This window comes from Polypterus senegalus, chromosome 11, assembly GCF_016835505.1.
Source record: "Polypterus senegalus isolate Bchr_013 chromosome 11, ASM1683550v1, whole genome shotgun sequence".
Classification (NCBI taxonomy): domain Eukaryota; kingdom Metazoa; phylum Chordata; class Cladistia; order Polypteriformes; family Polypteridae; genus Polypterus; species Polypterus senegalus.
The window spans coordinates 29,697,893-29,718,781 of record NC_053164.1 but is presented as its reverse complement, the minus strand read 5'-3'; the positions used below and the strand labels follow the sequence as shown (position 1 = coordinate 29,718,781).

The 20,889-nt window shown below is 41.9% G+C and overlaps 1 protein-coding gene across 2 annotated transcripts in view; it reads right to left on the bottom strand.

Annotated features, from left to right (window-relative positions):
• The window catches only part of plekhg2 (pleckstrin homology domain containing, family G (with RhoGef domain) member 2), a 221,969-nt gene that overhangs the window by 160,831 nt on the left and 40,249 nt on the right, over positions 1–20,889 (bottom strand). For both annotated transcript variants that reach the window (XM_039768267.1, XM_039768268.1), the window contains exon 2: positions 6,523–6,599. In XM_039768267.1, coding sequence (XP_039624201.1) covers positions 6,523–6,571 — 49 coding nt within the window. In that variant the 5' untranslated portion in view covers positions 6,572–6,599. The remainder of the gene's footprint in view (positions 1–6,522; positions 6,600–20,889) is intronic.

The following is a 20,889-nucleotide window of genomic DNA, read 5'->3' as shown; positions in this document are numbered from 1 at the left end:
CATTAAAGAGAATAAAAGACAATAATCCAGAGTAAAATACTAAATTCAATACTAAAAGAAAAGGCTAGGAAATAATATCACTTGTGATATAACACACATGTAAATTATCCTGAGCATATGGACAGAGAGGAAGACTGAAAGAGGAGTCAGAATGTCAGGTTCAGTTAAACGCCTTCCTGAACAGATGAGTTTTCAGTTGTTTTTTATAAGAATGAATGGAGTCAGCTGATCTCATTCATTTTGGGAGGTCATTATAAAGTCTGGGTGCTTTATACAGGTAAAGGTCCTGTTACTCATGTAGTGCAGGTTAGTGTGGGGTACAACAAGATTGCCAGAATCAGAGGACCTTAGTGGGCAAACAGGAGCCTAGTGATGGAGAAGGTCACTGATGTACACTTGCATCTCAATAAATTAGAATATCATTGAAAAGTTAATTAATTTCAGTAATTTGATTCAAAAAGTGAAACTTATACATTAAACACAGAGTGATATATTTCAAGCATTTATTTAATTTCATTTCCCTGATTATATATGAGTTTCACTTTTTGAATTGAATTACAGAAATAATGTAACTGTTCGATGATATTCTAATTGATTGTGATGCACCTGTAGTCCAGTGCAAGGCCATTTAAAGCTTTGTAGATTAATTATAGAATTTAATATTCAATCCTGTAAGACACAGGGAGCCAGTGAAGGCGAAGCAGGATGGGTGTCATGCGCTCTGCTGTTGCCAGTCTGTGTCTGGACTCTAAATGCAGAGTTTTGAATCAACTGGAGCTGTGCTCGTAGATCTGGATCTGAAGTATCACCTGCCAGTAGAGAGTTACAGTAATCGATGCAGGATGTGATAAAAGCATGGACACGTTTCTCAGCATTAGAAAAGGAGAGGACTGAGCGAACACAGCATTTATTATTGAGGTGAAAGAAAGAAAGTATCTTAATGTGGTTTATGTGGTCACAATAAGAAAGGATGAAATCAAAAATGAGACTGAGATTCCTTGGATCAGAAGAATGTCTAATGAGATCATCATTAAGATTGACTGAGAAGGAGATCATTTTCTTAACTTGTGCTTTTGTTCCAATTTGCAGGAGTTCAATTTTGCTGCAATTTAATGTTAAAGAGTTCTGCTCTGTTCAGGTTTTAATTTCACTGAGGCAAGTTGTGAACTGAGAAAGTTCTGATGATGTTTCACTTTAAAGATTGAAATAAGAGTTGAGTATCTTCTGCATAAAAATGATAACCCAGTCCAAAGCTATGAATAATGTGGCCAAGGTGAAGCATATACAGTAGATACAGAAGAGCAGAGGGTTGAGGACAGAGCCCTGAGGGTCTCCTTGTGTGACAGGCACTGAACTTGACCTGCTGGTGCCAAAACTAACAAACTCTTGTCTATCAGTCAGATAGGACTTAAACCACTGGAGGGCAGTGCCAGTGATACCCAGCATGTTCTCCATTCTGGACAGTAGAATGTCATGTCTGACCTGAGTATCAAATGCTGCACTGAGGTCTAACAGAATTAATACTTGGTTGCTAAACATGGTGACAGAATGTTGTAACATCTAAGACGGTAAAAATGACATTTGCAGTAAAGTTTTACTAAGGCCAGACATCCACCCAAACAGTGTGCAGTGTGACGTGGGCTAGCTGTGGCCCAACTCTGCTTCAACATGTACTACCATGCTACATGCTTCCGTTAGGTCAGATTATCTCAGGTTACAACGTGAGTTACCACAGCTATGCTGATGACACACAGCTGTACTTATCTATAGCACCTGATGACTCCGACTCTTTCGATACACTAACACAATGTCTTACTGGTATTTCTGAATGGATGAATAGTAATTTTCTCAAACTAAATAAAGAGAAAACTGAAATTTTGGTAATTGGCAATAATGGATTCAGCGAGGTTATCAGAAATAAACTTGATGCACTAGGATTAAAAGTTAAGACGGAAGTAAAAAATTTAGGGGTAACCGTTGACTGTAATCTGAATTTTAAATCGCATATTCATCAGACCACTAGGACAGCATTTTTTCACTTAAGAAACATAGCTAAAGTTAGACCTCTTATATCATTGAAAGATGCTGAGAAATTAATTCACGCTTTTGTTTTCAGTAGACTAGATTACTGTAACGCACTCCTCTCAGGACTACCCAAAAAAGACATAAATCATTTGCAACGAGTGCAGAATGCAGCTGCTAGAATCCTAACTGGGAAAAGAAAATCCGAACACATTTCTCCAGTTTTGATGTCACTACACTGGTTGCCTGTGTCATTCAGGATTGACTTTAAAATACTGCTTATGGTTTATAAAGCCTTAAATAATCTTGTTCCATCTTATATATCGGAATGCCTGACACGTTATATTCCAAATCGTAACCTTAGATCTTCAAATGAGTGTCTCCTTATAATTCCAAAAGCTAAACTTAAAAGAAGTGGTGAGGCGGCCTTCTGCTGTTATGCACCTAAAATCTGGAATAGCCTGCCAATAGGAATTCGCCAGGCAAATACAGTGAGCACTTTAAAACACTGCTGAAAACACATTACTTTAACATGGCCTTTTATAACTTCACTTTAACTTAATACTGATACTCTGTATGTTCAATTCTTCATAATAACTATTCATGGTGGCTCTAAAATCCGTACTGACCCCTACTCTCTCTTCTGTTTCTTTTTCCGGTTTCTTTGTGGTGGCGGCCTGCGCCACCTCCACCTACTCAAAGCATCATGATGCACCAACATTGATGGACTGAAAGCCAGAAGTCTACGTGACCATCATCATCAGGTCCTTCCATGAAAACCCTAAATACAAAGAGGACTGTTTGATTTATGTTAGGTAGATTGCCCAGAGGGACTGGGCGGTCTCTGGTCTGGAACCCTACAGATTTTATTTTTTCTCCAGCCTTTGGAGTTTTTTGTTTTTTCTGTCCACCCTGGCCATCGGACCTTACTCTTATTCTATGTTAATTAATGTTGACTTATGTTTATCTTTTATTGTGTCTTCTATTTCTCTATTCATTTTGTAAAGCACTTTGAGCTACATTTTTTTGTATAAATATGTGCTATATAAATAAATGTTGATTGATTGATTGATACCATGATGACAATGACAACTAATTCTGTGTGTTTTCTTGAATCTTATTCGTCCCACGATAAACTGACAGCATGCTTACTTGCACACATTTGCATACTTTGCTTTAACGTGGTTATATAATCAGATCAAAGCCCACAAGAAAGTTGTATGTACGCGTCTAGCGCTGAATGAGAGGAACTTCCAGACCTTTAATGTCAAAAAAGTTAAATACGTCAGCACCCATCTGTGGGAGTTTAGCCCAGCTTTAGCATTTGCAGTCAACTGAAGAATTTAAAGCTACAGAAATATATATTTGGAGATGAGATTTTGGTGCAAAAGAAACAAAACAAGTTGTGGTGCGACCAGTTAATGGTGCCCGGCATTGTGGTCACTGACCAACTGAACAAATGGACCCATTCACAATGGTTTTACTCCATCCATTCAGAAAGTGAAAGTGTTCGTTGATATCTCATTAACATGGCATATACAGAATGATTTACGGGACTAAGGAGTTATGCCAGTCACCAGCCCTGCTGCCAGCCACAGCAGTCTCCGGTGTACTGATGCGGACATTTGACTCATTTTTCTACAAATTTAATTTCCTTTGTTCTTCTGCACATTGAATTTAGCTTTCTTTGCAGTAGTTCTGGGTCAGAGGATCCTCAAAAAGAAACTTTGTGCAACCACACTCTCTCATTAAATCATTGTATGTGTGCATTTTGGGTTTGGCTGTAATTACAGACAGTTTAAAACAGGACGTGTGGGTGCAAATGAGGAAAATAGCACATTTCAGGGCCACAAAAGGTGACCAGTAGTCTGTGAGCTAAATCCTGCTGACTGATGTGGGCAGTAGGAGAGCCATGCAGAGACATAATTAACATCCAAACTCAATGGGGCTATAAACATTACATTATATTTACATTTATTTGCTTAGTAGATGCTTTTATCCAAAGCTATCCTACAAAATATGCCAACATAACTGAGTAAACAGAAGTCTGGGGGACTTTTTGGGAACAAGTGTTACAAGGCAAGGTTGCAAAATGGATCACCACAAGTGAAAAGCTCAGAATGAAATATAAGTGAGCTACACTTGATTACAAAACAGCTAATGTCAGTTAAACAGAAATTCAAACCTAAGAGAGTCTCCAAACGCTTCTTAAAGGAGTCGATACCAAATGAGCTCATGTGTGAGAGGTACCAGAAGAGAAAACTCTTATATTGTGGACAGCATCATTTTTGATGTGCCATTGTGCCAATTAAATGGGGCTACCAGACTGGTACCCCATTGTGCCAAGCAGATGGGGCTACCAGGCTTCAGCTATCTACGACCATGAACTGTATTAGGAAAGCTTGAGAATATTACAGTAAACCATGTTTAAATGCTTTCCTGAAAATGTGAGCAATAGCAGGTTAAGGGGACTCACTCAATGCAACTCTGTGAGGTGGTGGGGCAGACTGAACTGGCAGCGCTGAAGTTAATATTTCAATACCGTAGTCAAAAATCAGCTACACTACCTCTATGTATGCATAGGCTGAAGTAGAAGACACAACAGAGACAGACAGACAGACAGACAGACAGACAGACAGACAGACAGACAGACAGATAGATAGATAGATAGATAGATAGATAGATAGATAGATAGATAGATAGATAGATAGATATAGATAGATAGATACTCTCCTTGAGATGTAACACACTTGTCCCAGCACTTACTGTACTCATCTTTTGTTACTGTGTTTAGAACCTCCTGTGTTTTTTCCTGGATTCCTTCCATGGTTGTAAACCTTCTTCCCTTCAGTCTTAATTTTAATTTCAGGAAAAAAACAGAAGTCAGAGAAAAAATCTGGCAAATACGGGGGATGCGAAGCAACCACCACTTTGTTTTTGGTCACACGGTGTGTGTAGGTGCATTGTCATGGCGCAAAATGTAGTTGTAGGCCACGTCACTGCTCCAAACTTTTTTTTCCTGATGGTTTTGCACAGATATCTCAGTGGTTCAACGTTATGTCGCAATTTAACTGTCTGCTCTTGGGGAACAAACTCTTCATTAACGAGTCCGTTAATGTTGAAAAATATGGTCATCATTGTCTGTTGAAAATCTGCCATAATGGCTTAAAGAAAAAAAAAATAACCAAATCAAGTGCACAATTGAGTGCCAAAAATGCACACTCAATCAACTTGGGATGATGCCAGACTGAATAATCAGATTGTAGGCATTCAATACTTAGCATCATATTTGAGTCAAATTACGCCTCACCTTACTCCAATGCATCTGTCTGACCCTCCAAGACAGAGAGAGAGAGAGAGAGAGAGAGAGAGAGAGAGAGAGAGAGAAGATAGATAGATAGATAGATAGATAGATAGATTGGAAAGTTAATATATGATAGATAGATAGATAGATAGATAGATAGATAGATAGATAGATAGATAGATAGATAGATAGATAGATAGATAGTACTTCGTGCCAAGTGGAAGTCTAACGTAAGTTCAATAAATATAATTATAATAAACAGTTAAAACCCTCATACACAAGAATTGCAAAAAAATGAAGAAAAACCCTATGACTTGGCTAATGGTGAGGCACAATAAAACTGCATTGCCATTGGTACAAATGAACACCAGTAGTGCTTCTACTCTGTCCAAAGGAGAAATGTAGCTTTTACAGAAGTTCAAGAAATACAGACATATTATAATAAACAATAATAAACCTCCTTAAACACACACACAAATTATAAGAAGACTTGGCTAAAGTAAAGAGAGTGGTCACGGAGAGAAGACGCATTGCCACTGGTATGGATTAACCCCAGTAGAGTTTCTTGAAACCCTTCAGCTGAATATTTGGTTGAATAAAAATCCTAAATTTTAGTGTCAAGGAGAGGATGTGCAGCGTTGCTCTTAATGGCCATCAGTTGTAGACTTTTAGTGGGTAAAGTGTGTGACCTGAGCCAGCTTTAAGCTTGTCAACTAGGTAGACAGCAATTAATTTGCAATCCAAGGGCTGAACTTTAACCCATACAGCCTGACAAAGCACATGACAATATAATTCAGTCAAGCAAAAAGTGGTAAAATGTAATATAATTTATAGGCATGTTGAAAAAACACAGGGAAAATTCTAAAATTCTGAGTCTGTCCCAGCAGCAATGGCCACAGAAAAGGAGATTTCCTTGAGCTGGACACCAGTTAATCACATGGCACACTCGGGCACACACTTATTATTTATTATATTTATTCACACCACACCAGGAGAACATCCATGAGGATGATGGCAGAACAAGCCAATGACTGCACTGGAGATCAAGTCAGTTCATCCTGGAGCTTTGAGCCAGAAGTGCAAACCGGCATAATACAAGGCCACTACTTCTCTTAGCCACCTTTCCTAAAAATTCTGCTATTGTATTAAAATCAGTTTTCATCTCTTACTGAGAAACTGCAATGAATGTCTCTCACCTTGGCTGCCGGTCTTCTTCTGGCTCAACCGGCGCGCCCCCTCAGGCATGGTGGGGTGGAATTCACCACAGGAAAGCCTGTTGAGAGAATAAGAGGAAGAACAGTATGAAGACCTGCGTCTGACAACATGGTAGATGAAATGTACACAAAACTTTAAACTTCACAATGCTAAGAACAGAGTGCTCAACCCTAATCCATCAGGCCTGGAAAGTGGCCATTGCACCAAGACAGCTCTACTGACCTCTGTAAATACATTACGACTGGATTAAACTACTGACATGTCATCTGTCTTTATTCTGCTAGTTCTCTTCTCTGTCTTCAATATGGTAAAACCACCAGATCCTCCTTTCCACCCTCGTTGATCTTGGCATCAATGGGACAGCTCTCAGATGGTGTGACTCCCACCTTTTGAGTGGGTCCTACTGTGTGTCCTGTCAAGAAGAGATGTCAGTGGTGCACTAGCCAAACACGAGGGTGTCTGAAGGATCATTAGTGGTCCCTGCCCCTCTCCTCTTCTCTCCATAAACCTTCTCACTAGGCCCCATCATCCTGACCCCTGGTTTCTCCTATCCGTAATATGGCAGTGATGTTGTAGCTGTACTCATTATTCCCTCCTGAGGACCATACAGTATCAGCTAGAATCTAGAATTTTACAAACTGGATAAGGGATACACCACCAACAGCTCAATCTGGCACAGACAGACCTTCTTGTTATCCCAGCTCCAGAATCCATCAGTTCACCCCCCCCATCTCTGTTCAGTTCGGCTCATTACAGCTAACACCCACCAAGTCTGTTAACAACCTTAGGGTGGTTGCCAATGACCAGTTTTTCATCACTGACAATGTTGAGATGGTCTCTTGGTCTTGCAGATTCACTTTATCCAGCATCTGTAAGATGAGACCATATCTGATGGGAGTATGCCGCAAATCTCCTGGTCCAGGCTTTGGTCTTATCACATCTGGACTAAAGCAACACTCTGCTGGCACCAATCTACTGCAGATGATTCAAAACGCAGTGGAACATCTGGAGTTGAACCAGCCAAATGCAGGCACATGTCACTCCACTTTTCAGATCACTACAATGGCTTCATGTAGCAGCACATTAAGTTCAAGTCCTTGATTGCCCAGAGAGTAGTTAACAGGCCAGCGCCTCTGCATATGGAGACACTGCCGAGGTCCTATGCTTCCTCTCAAGCACTTAGGGTCTGGTAATGAGCTGCTTCTGATGATGCCACCTCTTCATGGCACCAAATCTCAACGCAGACACCTTTAATGTGGTGGAACAAGGTGTCCACCTCCATTGAAATTCTGTCTTCCTCAATGTGCACAAGAAGCGTTCGAAGACCCTCTTGTCTGGTGAATTTATGTCTAACTGATAACAGACTTATTAGATTTTTGTAACCTAGGAATTGTAACTCACTTGTATTTTTGTTCTGAGCTCCTCACTTCCAATTAACAATTTTGTAACCTTCTCCTGTAACCCCAAGTTGATGCTTACTTGATTACAGTGACGTTTGGTAACGTTTGGTCAAAGTGCTTGTCATCTGGTTGTGCCAAATATCTGATTAAAACCATTGATTGTTGTCATACTAACTCCAGTGATAGGCCACCATCAGGTCACATACAGCAGCCAGGACTCTACCACAGGCCTCCACTGACCATCTGATGATGCAAAGAAGGCTTTAATATGCTGGGGCGTGAGTTGCCTCGAAAGCTTGCCATAAAAGGTGTCATTTTGCTTGCTGTTCTCTTAGTTATGCTTACAAATTCAGCATGGTTGGCTTGGTTAGTACGTCTTTCTCACAACTCTAAGGTCTTTGATTTAAAATTCAGAGCACCCACTGTCTGTCTGCTTCTGCATATCTGTGCCCAAAGTTTCCTCAAAATAAGCAAGTTGAGGTTCATTTTCAGCTCTAAAGCTCTTTTTTATGGTGAGGAGGTGCAGCAGAGAAAGAGAAGAAGAAGAAGAAGAAGAAGAAGAAGAAGAATGAAGCCCCAGTGCTGCTGATAGAGGCTCCTGTAATGGAATACGTAGCTTGACAGCAAAGGTCTAAAATCATGTGGGATTTAATGCAAGGCTTCACAGAAGTCCATTTTAAGAGTTTTGAGTGGCAGCGGACAGTTAAGACTTCATTCATGTGGTCGGCAGCGGGCAGTCTGGGCATAGATGAACCTCTGAGAAAACTTTGAAAATTCTTGAAAATCAAAGACATAAACTACCAGAAAAATAAAAGTGTGTGCACATATGTGACATGGTGGCATCTTGTTTTTTGTTTCTAAACTGAGTTTCAAATGAATTATTATTCATCTGAATAATCAACAGAGACCCCAGCATTAACGTTTGGGTGTATTTGCAATGCACATGTCTCTGTTATATGCCATTTGGTATGGGATTCATTAATTCAGTGTTGATGTTTGTGCTGTGCCATCTGTTAAGAGTGACAAACACTATGCAGTTTTATTACTAAAAATGTTTGCGATGTGCCACCTTTTGGAATGACAGAGACATAGCAGCCGGACTGACACCTAGACGCATATCATTTTATTAAGGTGGATTGTGGTAAAGGCAGATGCACGATTGCGATTAATGCTTTGAGTTGGGTTTACTTTCTTTCTCTTTTTCGATTCTACTGTTTACAGAATCCTCTGAGGTTATGTGCCCACTTTATGTGCCTTTTAGAGGGGAAACGGGAATGCGCTTGGGAGCGAGATGTAGCTTTTTCTGCAAGTGGCCAAGAGTGGGACAGTAAAAATCAGTGCTGAGCTGACCTGTAGTTGAGAATACAAATAAATGAAACTTGTTGACTAGCAGTTGTGGAAAACAATATGACACAGTCCCCATAGTTTGGTGTTTCCATGAAACTTTGTGGCTGGACTTCATGCATTGATTTGGACAACATTATTTTGGCATAAACATTTTCCAGTTTTTTTTTGGGCATGCACAGATTTTCGTGATTGGATCAACAGAAAGGTTTATAAATGAAGCCTAGTGAGCTCACACAGTATATCAGTGTTGGAAACTGGAAACCTCTTGGGTTAATCTTACAAGTGTGTGCATGGAGAGATAAGAGAGAAAAACATGACTTGCAAAATGACACATTCAAGGTCCAACAGTGGGTCAGTAATGGGACTTTAGCTGGTAGGTTCGACGGATAACAACTCAAAACTTTATGTACTAGGTGGCCATGCTGTCTGCATGCAAGAACACAGACAGACAGACAGATAGATAGATAGATAGACAGACAGACAGAGTGTCCTCCACTCTTTGGGACAAAGACACATTTTTCCTTGATTACAAATCAAACAACTGAGATGTGATTAAATGCACATTGCAGATTAAATATTTAAGGGTATTTGAATACTCAGGTGGGTTGCATTGGTTCATAAGATGACTTGGCTTGCTTCTCCTTTTGGAGTCTGTAGTTGCCATTGTTCAACATGAGAACAAGAGCTGTGCGTCAATGAAAGACCATCATGAGGCTGAAGAACAAGAATAAAATCAGAGACATTACCTAAAGTAACTGTCTGAGATATCATTAAAAAATGCACACTGGTGGGCTCAGTAACCATATAGAGACTGGTAGGCCAAGGAAGACCTTAAGTGCTGATGAGAGAAGAATCCTCACTATGGTAAAGGAAAATCCCCAAATGCCTGTGGGACAGATGAGAAACAGTCGTCAAGAGGAAGATGTGGATGTGTCAGAGTTGACTATTTGTAGAGGACTTCATGAACAGAAATATGGAGGCCACACTGCAAAATGCAAACCACTAGTTTGCCAGATTACAGTTTGTGAAAAAGGACACAAAGAAGCCTGCAGAGTTCTGGGAAATAGGTTGTTGTGGACAGACAAGACAAACATGAACCTGCATCAGAGTGATGGCAAGAGCAGAGTGTGGAAAGGAAAAGGAACTGCCTGAGATCCAAAGCAGATCACCTCATCTGTTAAATGTGGTGGTGGTGGGCGGGTGGGGTTATGGTTTGGGCACATATGGCTGCCACAGGTTATGGGCACACTTATCTTCATTGGTGACAGAACTGCCGATGGCAGTGGCACAATGAGGTGTGCAGAAACATCTGATCTGATCTAGTTTCAGTTAATTCCTTGTAGATGCCACACGGGCTGGACGGACATCCCGGCCAGGATAACGAATAGACTTGGAGGTGGACGGACAGCCCATTAAAAAAAGAAAATGTAGATGGAGGCTTTTTATTCCCCATAATTGCTAGATGGCAGTAGCCCCCCGAGTTCAGAGCACCATAAGGAACCAGCAGGGCATGCTGGGATATGTAGTCCTGCAGAGCAGCTCTGCTGGGGTATCCGGATACCACGAGAGGGTGCTGTAGGGATACAAGCTCCCTAATTTGGACTTCTGTACGGGCAATCGCCCTGGCACTGGAAGTACTCCCGGTCCATAATGGAAGGGAAAGCACTACCTTAATTAGGCGAGTCAGAGCTGGGAGGTAAAGAGGCAACACTTGACTGGATGGGGCAGGGTGGTGGTGAGAGAGTAATTGGGAGGAGAAGGAACACTGGTGGGTTGTGCTTTTTGTACCATAATGAAGGTATTTGTAGTTAATAAACAACCTTTATTTGAACCCGGGACTTTGAGTCTGTGTTCGGGTTGGGGTTTGGGTTGCTGACGCCCGGGGGTTCATCATTTCCTCCAAACCCACTTGACGGCCCTTCATCCTACAATAAAATGATGAGCCAAACATGCTGCTAAGGCAACACGGGAGCGTTACAAAGCTACAATATGGGCAACTCTTGAATGGTCAAACCAGTCACCCAATTTAAATCCAGCTGAGCAGGCCTTCCATATGCTGAAGAGAAAACTTAAGGGGACAAGCCCCCGAAACAAGAATGAGCTGAAAATGGCTGCATTGGGGCCTGGCAGAGCATCAATAGAGAAGACCCTCAGCATCTGGTGATGTTTACAAGTCACAGACTTCAAACAGCCATTGCATGCACAGGATAAGAGACAAAGCTCGAAATACGACGACTTTAATAGACCGGCCATTGCTATGTCCCATAATTATGGTGCATTATGGGGGGACAATGCAGAAAAAGTGTTGCCATGCCTACACAGTGTGACCGAGATGAATGCAAATCCCTTTAAATGAAAGTCAGAAATGTGCACTTTAATCACAATGTCTGACGTGTTTGATTTGTTCATTTTAAACTGTGGAGCAGAGAGGTAAATCAAAGAAAAATGTGACTTTGTCCCAAACATTATGGAGGGCACTATACTGCAGATTGATGGATGGATGTATTTTTTCAACCCTAAGATTTCATTTCTAGGCCTCATTTCCCGTAGAAACAAAAGGGAATTCGACAGAAGAGAAGAAGACTGGCAAAGGCACATTGCAGTGCTGAAAGAGGCGAGTCCTGGAAGGCTTCATATTTTTGCTGTCTGTAAATGAAATGCCCCCTTAATAAGAGCTGCCATTTACTTCTCATCATATTCCTAAAGAATTTCTAGGATTAACTGAATTTTACATGAATAGGTTATACTTCTTTCCATTTTGAGGTTAATTGCTAGTTTTGTGTAACTGGTCAGTTTTGTAGGATGAACCGAAAGTCGAACTGTTGCTATGTGTCTAGCCTCTCGAGTCTGTGGCTATGACGTAATTGTTTATTTGTAGACTGAATCAAGTCGACAGCCTTAACTGTTACAGACAAAAGAGCTAAAATTCCCTGAAAAAACCCACAATTCCAGGTATTGTTCTTGCAGAGCAGAAACAGCTAAACAGGAAAGCTGAATGAGCCTCATGTCTCTATGGTCCTGGGGTCAGCTATCTGGACAGAGTTTTCATGTTCTCTGCATGTCTCTGCTGACTTTCTCTAAAGTTGCAGTTTAAAGATAGATCGCAAAAGAGTGATGGTGTATGTGAGAACGTTGGCATATGTAAGATTAGTGTCCTTCTGAGTGACTGGCATCCAGTCCAGAGCTGGCAAAAAAAAAAAATCACGAAAACAATAAATGGATGGCTTTTGGAAATGGAGGGCTACATGAATGAACAATAAGTAAACTTTACCTGTTATACTATAACAAAACTGTCCATTGTGACTCCCACTTATAATTACAGCACATAGAAGAAGTACAGTAGTAGTAATAATAGTATTGTCAAGTGTATAGTGTACAGTGATAGTCTCTCTTATGTGTCCAAAAAATGCAACACATTACTTTCACCTTCCACTCCAAATTGTAACCTTAGATCTTCAAATGAGTGCCTGCTTAAAATTCCAAGAGCTAAACTTACAAGAAGTGGTGAGACGGCCTTCTGCTGTTATGCACCTAAAATCTGGAATACCTGACCGATAGAAATTCACCAAGCTGATACAGCGGAGCACCTTAAAAAACTGCTAAAAATTCATTATTTTAACAAGGCTTTCTGATAGCTTCATTTTAGTGTAACCCTGTTATTCTGTATATGCATTTAATTATCATTATCATTCTTGGTGGCTCCACAATCCGTACTAACCCCTACTATCTCTGCTCTTCTTTTTGGGTTTTCTTTGTTGCCGACCTGCACCACCACCACCTGGTGAAAGCACCGTGATGTCCCTACATTGATAGATTGAAGGCCAGAGGTCCGCATGACCATCATCATCAAGTTCTTCCAGGTTAACCCTGAAAACCATGAGGACTAATTGAGATCATTTATGTTAGAGGGGGCTGGGTGGTCTCATGGCCTTGGAACCCTTGCAGATTTTGTTTTTTTCTCCGGCCATTTGGAGTTTTTTTTTTCTGTCCTTCTGCCCATCAGACCTTACTTTTATTCTTTGTTAATTAGTGTTGACTTATTTTCTTTTCTTACTGTGTCTTTTATTTTTCTATTCTGCATTATGTAAAGGACTTTGAGCTGCATTTGTTTGTATGAAAATGTGTTATATGAATAAATGTTGTTGTTGTATTAATTAGTATTACCTAATGTTATTTTTATATTTTGTCTTTTTTCTCTTTCTTCATCCTATAAAGCTATTTGAGCTACATCATTAGTATGCACAATAAATAAATGTTGTTGCTGTTACCCCTCCAACCTCACAGTCAACAAGTACATATTAAAGCACACAGCTACATTTTGTTGTAATAAATCTCATTTCAGGGATGAAGCATAATAGCAGGAGGTACGGTGACAGTGCTGCTGCCTCACAACAATGAGGAGTGCGGAGTTTGGATGTTCTCGCTGTGAGCGTATAGGGTGGGTTTCCTCCGGGTGCTCTCCCACAGTCCAAAGACATGAAGATTAGGTGGTCTGGCAATGCCAAATTGACCTCTAGTGTAGTGTGTGTGTGATGGACCAGCACCCTGACCAAGGGTTGTTCCTGCCTTGCACCCTACAACTTCCTGTGACACTGCTCAGGATAAAGTGGTCTTAGAAAATGGATGAATAGATGGAACAAATAACAGCCACTAGAACAAGGATGCTGTAAAGCACACGGAAATTGTGCTGTTATGGCTGCATTTATCTATCCATAAACTATGAGATTACATTTCATTATTAACTGGGGTCATGAGTAGCAGAGCTGATGAACCAACATGCAAAATGAAACTGCAATTGTTAACAGGCGAGGTCAAAAACCAAAGTTTCAATTTATGTCATGCAGACATCTTTTAATAGGTGGGGTTGGCTGTTTCAAGTTAGTTCTGCTGCTGCTAGCAAACCTAACCATAAATAATTACATATAAAATAAAATATAATTTTTCCCTGTGTGAAGGATGGCCAGGACACCCTCAGGATGGAAGGACATGGGGAGACAGCTTATACAGGGCTTTATCTCCCCCAGGACACAAGATGGCAGCGAGCCCAGGCTCAGATTCCCACACGGGTGCCCGCAGGGTATGCTGACTATTGTAGTCCCAGAGGACAGCCCTGTTGGGTCCCGTGGGAGCCACCAGGAGGAGCTGCAGGATCAGGGAGTCCCTAAATCATGCGGTTTCCGCCTCACCAGGAACTGCTGACAGACCACATGTCCAGAAGATCAGCAGCACGTCTGGGGTGGGAAAAATAAAAGGAGCCGCCTGCCTCCCTTCATGGAGCCTGAGCAGGGAGGAGGAGGACGAAGCTTGTGAGATGAGTGGAGGAGGCAGTGAGAGACAGCGAGAGAGAAAAGACAAAGAGTGTGCTGTATTGTGTTGGCTGTACTTGTGGCTGAGGTGGTGGGAAACCCTTACAAAAGAAGAGTTTTCCCAAAATAAAAGACTGTGTCTGTTTGTGTTGGGTTTGGGGAGCTGGAGAGCCCCCTACTATCCACACCTGCCTGATTTTTTCAGGGTGCAGATTATGGCGGGGGGTGAAGTCTGTTCTGACAGCAACATGAGATTGGGACACCACATTTTGGACCGTATTACTGCATATCTTAAAATGATGTTCATCCATCCATTTACCAACCTACAAATCCACATCACAGCCATAGTAAGCTGATGCACTGGATTAGGAACCAACCTGCCAATCGGTCACACAGCACATTCACTGTCATCTCCTTGATATTTCGTATATTGGTCTCCAAGCTTGCGGTCACTGATAATGAGAGGCTTCATGGCAATGCATTAAAGTGATGAACGACTACAGCTACTTTTTAGAACCTCATAACTTTTGACCCAGTTAGAAGTGGCCAATGCCAGGCTGGCAAATTTTAAACACTTAACCTTTCCTGACTACAAGGGAAAAGAACTACTTAGGAAGTGAATTACCCAAAATTCATTAACATTCTCTGCATCTCTGGGAGTTAACAAGTTAATTGACGACATTTCTTTTAGACACTCCATATTCTGCCCCCCACCTTAAACGCTGTAGTAGTAATTCCTTACTTACACCCACCCAAAACCAGCGACCTCCCTAGTGCCAGATAACCTTTGACCTTCACTCCTTTCCATGTTACATGTCTGACCTCGACATGACATAAGTTGGATGCTTGGGGGTGGATGGACGAGTTACAAAAACAAACATGCAGACACATCGGCTATGCTGGCCTCTCAAAAGGCTGCCAATGTGTCTGGAGTGATGAGGGTTTCAACAGGGACTTTGCATCTTTCTACAATAAAGTAATCAGACTCTCCAGCCTCCTGTTGTGCCAGTCTGTAGACATTAGAGGACCCATTAACACATGGATACTAGGGAAAGCAGGGCCTGAAAGCTTAACATCATAGGCTAAGCTATTGGTCAGCAACTATGCTACCCTTCCACTCTTACAAGAAAAAATAAACTTTCTTACACGGCTACAGTCTACTCTGCAACCCTGGATTGGACACCATGCTGCCACAGAGCACATTAACACCCCTTACCTGGTGAAAAAAGCCCAGCAGAATCTGTCCTTCCTTAGGAAGCTGAAACAGGCCCAACTTTCTCAATAAGTTCTGATTAACGTCTACCACAACATCATCAGGAGCATCTGCTCCCAGTCACTGAGCACAAGGATCTGGATCAGGGGGTGAAGCTGGCTCAGTGAACACAAACTGACAATTGGACAGAGGGAGGACATGAAAACTGCTTACAGAGGGCACCTTACGTGGAAATCAAACTCAGGTCCAGAAGCTCTGAAGCAGTAACACTAACTAGTGTACCAGCTAGCCACCATTAGAAGGACGAACCATCCGTTCATCAATGGACTTGCATCTTGTCCAGGGTGGTTTCTGCCTTGTGCCTTGTGCTGCCAAGAAAGGATTTTTTAGCCCAATGATCTCGTAAAGGACAAAGTGACTTCACAATAAATGGATTAATGGAATAGGAAGGTGATGGGAATTGAGTATTTAGAGTATTATGCCACAACATTTTCAGACTCTTTTAATCCATTTTGGTGTGGCTTTTGCAGGGTCGGAGCCTACTCTGGTAGCACTGAGCCCAAAGCAAGGATACTCTCAAAACAAAGGACCAGTCTATCAAAGGGCACACTGCCACACACACCCACATGGGCCACTGTATAGTCATCTATCTATCTATCTATCTATCTATCTATCTAGTCTGTCTAGTCTGTCTGTCACCACACACAACCACATGGGCCACTGTATAGTCATCTATCCATCTATCTGTCTATCTGTCTAGTCTGTCTGTTATATTCTTCTTCTTTCTGCTGCTCCTGTTAGGGGTTTCCACAGCGGATCATCTTTTTCCATAATCTATCTATTATATAGACTTTCCATCTCTGTCTGTCCGTCCATCCGTCCATTTCAACTACCACATCCCTGGAGATGGGAAAAAAAAACTGGCATGCTTGGAGGAGAACAGAAACAGCTACAGCTACAATTGGATACTCATCTGGTGCAGGTTCAACTCAAAAATTCTGGATGCATTAGGCAGCAGCACTAACCAATTCTCCACCCTGCTATGCGCTTAGAGATTCAGTTCATACCATACCAGCTAGAGCAGCCAAGCCCTGACATAAAGATCCTATTGGTGGACTTTTGACTCTACATTTAATACCATAACCCTCACAAACGTGTCAATAAATTGAGTAACCCAGGTCTGGACACCTCTCTGCTCCTGGGCCATGGACTTCCTGCTGAACAGACCAAAGCCTGTCAGGATTGAGAATCACACTTCTACTACTCTCATCCTGAACATGGGAACACCGCAGGGCCAATGCACCTCACTCTCTTCACCAATGATTGCACCCCTTCACTCATCCAATAATATAATTAAATTAATTGTTGACACTACAACAGTATGACTCATTTCAGATGGGGACGGTGTAAAGACAACAACCTCGTCCTAAAACACCATCAAAACAACGAAGATCATAATAGACTTCAAAGAAATTAAGAAGATAGACCACCACCCCCTCCACATTCACGAAGAAGTAGTGGAATGTGAACTTCTACCACAACACCTTGAAGTTTACATAACAAGACAGCTGACATTGTCCCTTAGCTGACGTTGCTCTTAACACTTCTAAGCTGGTGAAAAAGGCCCAACAGAGACTCAACTTCCTTAGGAAACTGAAACAGACCCAGCTTACTCAACAATTTATGGTGGACTCCATCCATAGCTCTATCAGGAGCATCCTCTCCTGGCTGCCGAGTGAAAGGATTGGCATCGTGTGGTGAAGGTGGCTCGACATATCATTGGGACGGGCCTCCCACATCTGGACAGTGACTACACGAGCTGAGTGAAGGAGAAGTCTACCGGTTTCTGCAGAGAAACACCATATCTTGGACATTCCCAGCTTGATCCGTTATCATCTGCTAGGCCCTATAGGATGATCTGATCCCACACAAAGAGGTTTTATTCTTTGAGTTGTGACCTCCATAACACTCATGTCCAACAGCCGTGAACTGATTGGACGGTTATTACACACACACACAATGCAGCCCCAAAGGTTCAATCTATTTATCTATTTATTTAGTGCTAGTTATTATTTTACTGCTCTTTCTCTTGTATACCTTTAAATCTGAGTTGCTGTCTTTTAATATATTGTTAGTTTTATGAGAGATGTCATACTATATTTCATTTTATGCAAGTTGTTAAGTATGTGTGTCAGTGGATCGCCTTCCGGGCTCGTCTGCGGTATGTAATTACCAACCCGAATCGAGAAGGGGCGATGGCGCTAACCATGTCCTCTTCTGCTCTATCAACAGTGCTGAGAAGACACTCAGTGAGGGCATTTGACTCCGCCCCTTCCTGTCCCTGAGCTATAAACCCCGTGGCCAACAGAAGGAGGCATCACTCTGCACAAGAGCTCACTGCAGGACGGAGCTCCTGACTAAGGGAATGAACAGACACCCCAAGCCAAAAAGATATTCCTGATCTTAAGGAATAAGACGACTGGGATGGCACCCAAATATTTCTTCTTGTGGACCTGCAGTACTTTATTCAACCACAAAGTATGATGACAGATGGTTCAGATTTTGTGGCTGTTTGCTATCTGTGTGAAATCGGCACCGTCTACCCATGTTGTTGTGTTTCTTTCCTCCAGGCACTCCAGTTTTCCTCTCATATGCCAAACACGTTGAGCTATTGTGTTGGCTGGGGTTGTACATTGGCCCCATGTGATGGACTGTGTCCCATCAAGGGTTTTGTTCTTGTCTTCTGTCTGATGCTGTCAGGATATGCAGTGGCTCATTGTGACCTGGACAGGATGGGTACAGATGGAGAATGTCATGTAACTTTAATAAAACTTGCCTTTTGTTATCCTGGTGTCTTATTAAGGATAGGCTTGAGCCCACCCAGGAAAAATAGGGAGAAGAAAACAAATGAGGCAATTCAAACACAGCCATCCATCCATTTCAAGCCTGCATATCCCAGGCAGGGTAATAAAGAAAGCTGGAGCCAATCCCAGCAAGCATCAGGCATAAAGCAGGAAGAACTGTTGGTCAGTGTGTCAACCCATTGCAGGTTGAATACACATATGGGCACATATTGGGGTGAATTTATCGACACCGATCAACCTAACCTGCATGCCTCTGGACTGTGGGAGGAAAGCAGAACACCCTGACGAAACTGACATGGACACGGGAAGAACATGTAAACCAGGATGGGCACCTCGTTCTCCTTGTTGTAAGGCAGCAGCACCACCACTGCACCACGATGCCACCCAATTCGAAAAACATGTAGCAATAATTATTCCCATTTAAAATAACACAAAGAAAAGAATGCAATATTGAGAAACGAACAGAAAATGGGCCAGAGTAGAAACAGATTAAGTTGGAACAGACGCTATGCATTTTAACACATACAATGTCCATCTGTATATTTTTAATAACACGGCTGTAATACTCCATTCAATCCAGTTTATTTCTGTATAGTGCAGACAGAGAATATGGTGACAAGTTCTCAGGTTAAAATGCAGGTATGGATTTTATAAATTACTAAATGCAGAATTAGTACACATAAAGACGCAGATTTGTTACATCACAAAGAAAACAAAGTTGAAACTGATGAATATAAATTTACACCAACAACATCTGCCCATTCAGTAATATTTGAACTATGACCAGCTGACAGTGGAGGAGAGGAAAACAACAACTCCAGTCAGCAGCATTCTGGGAGAAAACAAACCTCTTGGGGGTCTGCAGTCAGTTATCACAGACAAACTCTGACACAGTCACAGTCCTGGAGACCTCAGTCCTCTGGCCACCCACCTGCTCCTGGACAAGCAGAGCAAGGCAGGTATAGGGGCTGGCACAGGGTGTGGTGCCAGTCCACCACAGGGCACAATCACAACCACACCCACACTCAATCACACTATGGCAGCTTCATGACACAGTTAACCTAACTTGCATATCTTTGAGATAAAAAAAAATAACAATACCAGACAGGAAGTGATTGGGCAGAGCTTGAAGCGCAAGATACTGAATCCATGAGATAAGCCCATATACAAACCAGAGCCCACATTAAAATCTCAAGATGCCAATCTGCTTTTCATTCCAAGGATTAAGAAAATAACAGCGGGATGTCGAGTTTTTAGTTACAAGGTCCCTAAACTGTGGACTGGTCTGCCTGCTACTATAAGAGATGCCCCTTCGGTCTCAGCTTTCAAATCCTGGATGAAGACTCACCACTTCATTTTAGCACACCCTGACTAGAGCTGCTGATTAACTGTACAGACTGCATCTCTGTTGTTAGTCATTAGCATTAAAACATAAGTAACATGATAGTTATAATTTGTTACTAACCCTCACCTATTCTGTTTCTCTTCTTGGTACTTAAATGTGGCACTTGGTGCCACAGCCCACCTGCCAAGTTGTTTTGCCTGTCTAAGGTAAAGTCATCCCTCATGGAGGATCACAGGAATCATCAGGTAAAGGGGTCCTTTCATCGGATTGGCTGGCCCAGCACTGACTCACCTGTGAAATGGCCAACAGGGGGAGACAGCTTGATGGCCGAGGTCTCCAGGACTCTGAACAAATCCAAATCCTATTATGTGATATCATCTACTGTTGAATTCTGCTCTGTATCTGTAATATTTTTATTTTACTATTATATTGCATTGAGGGTTACTTGTGTTCTGTTCTGTGTATTGGATTGTATTGTATTGAACCCCTTCTTTTTGACACCCACTGCACAGCCAACCTACCTGGAAAGGGGTCTCTCTTTGAACTGCCTTTCCTATGGTGTTTTCCATTTTATTCCCTTTTTTGGGGGGGTTCCTTGTCTTCTTAGAGAGTCAACGCTGGGGGGCTTTCAAAAGGAAGGGCCTGTTAAAGCCCATTGCGGCACTTCTTGTGTGATTTTGTGCTATTCAAAAAAAAACTGTATTGTATATAAAATGTAATGTGTGAATGTTAGTCCCATGAAAACAAAACACTTGAGGAAAAGCAACATAACCTAACAAAATTCTCAAATCAGCTTACATTTACGCAGATGGTGCAGTGCTAGCGATGCTGTCCTACAGTAAGGAGATCATGGGTTCACATTCAGGGTCCACC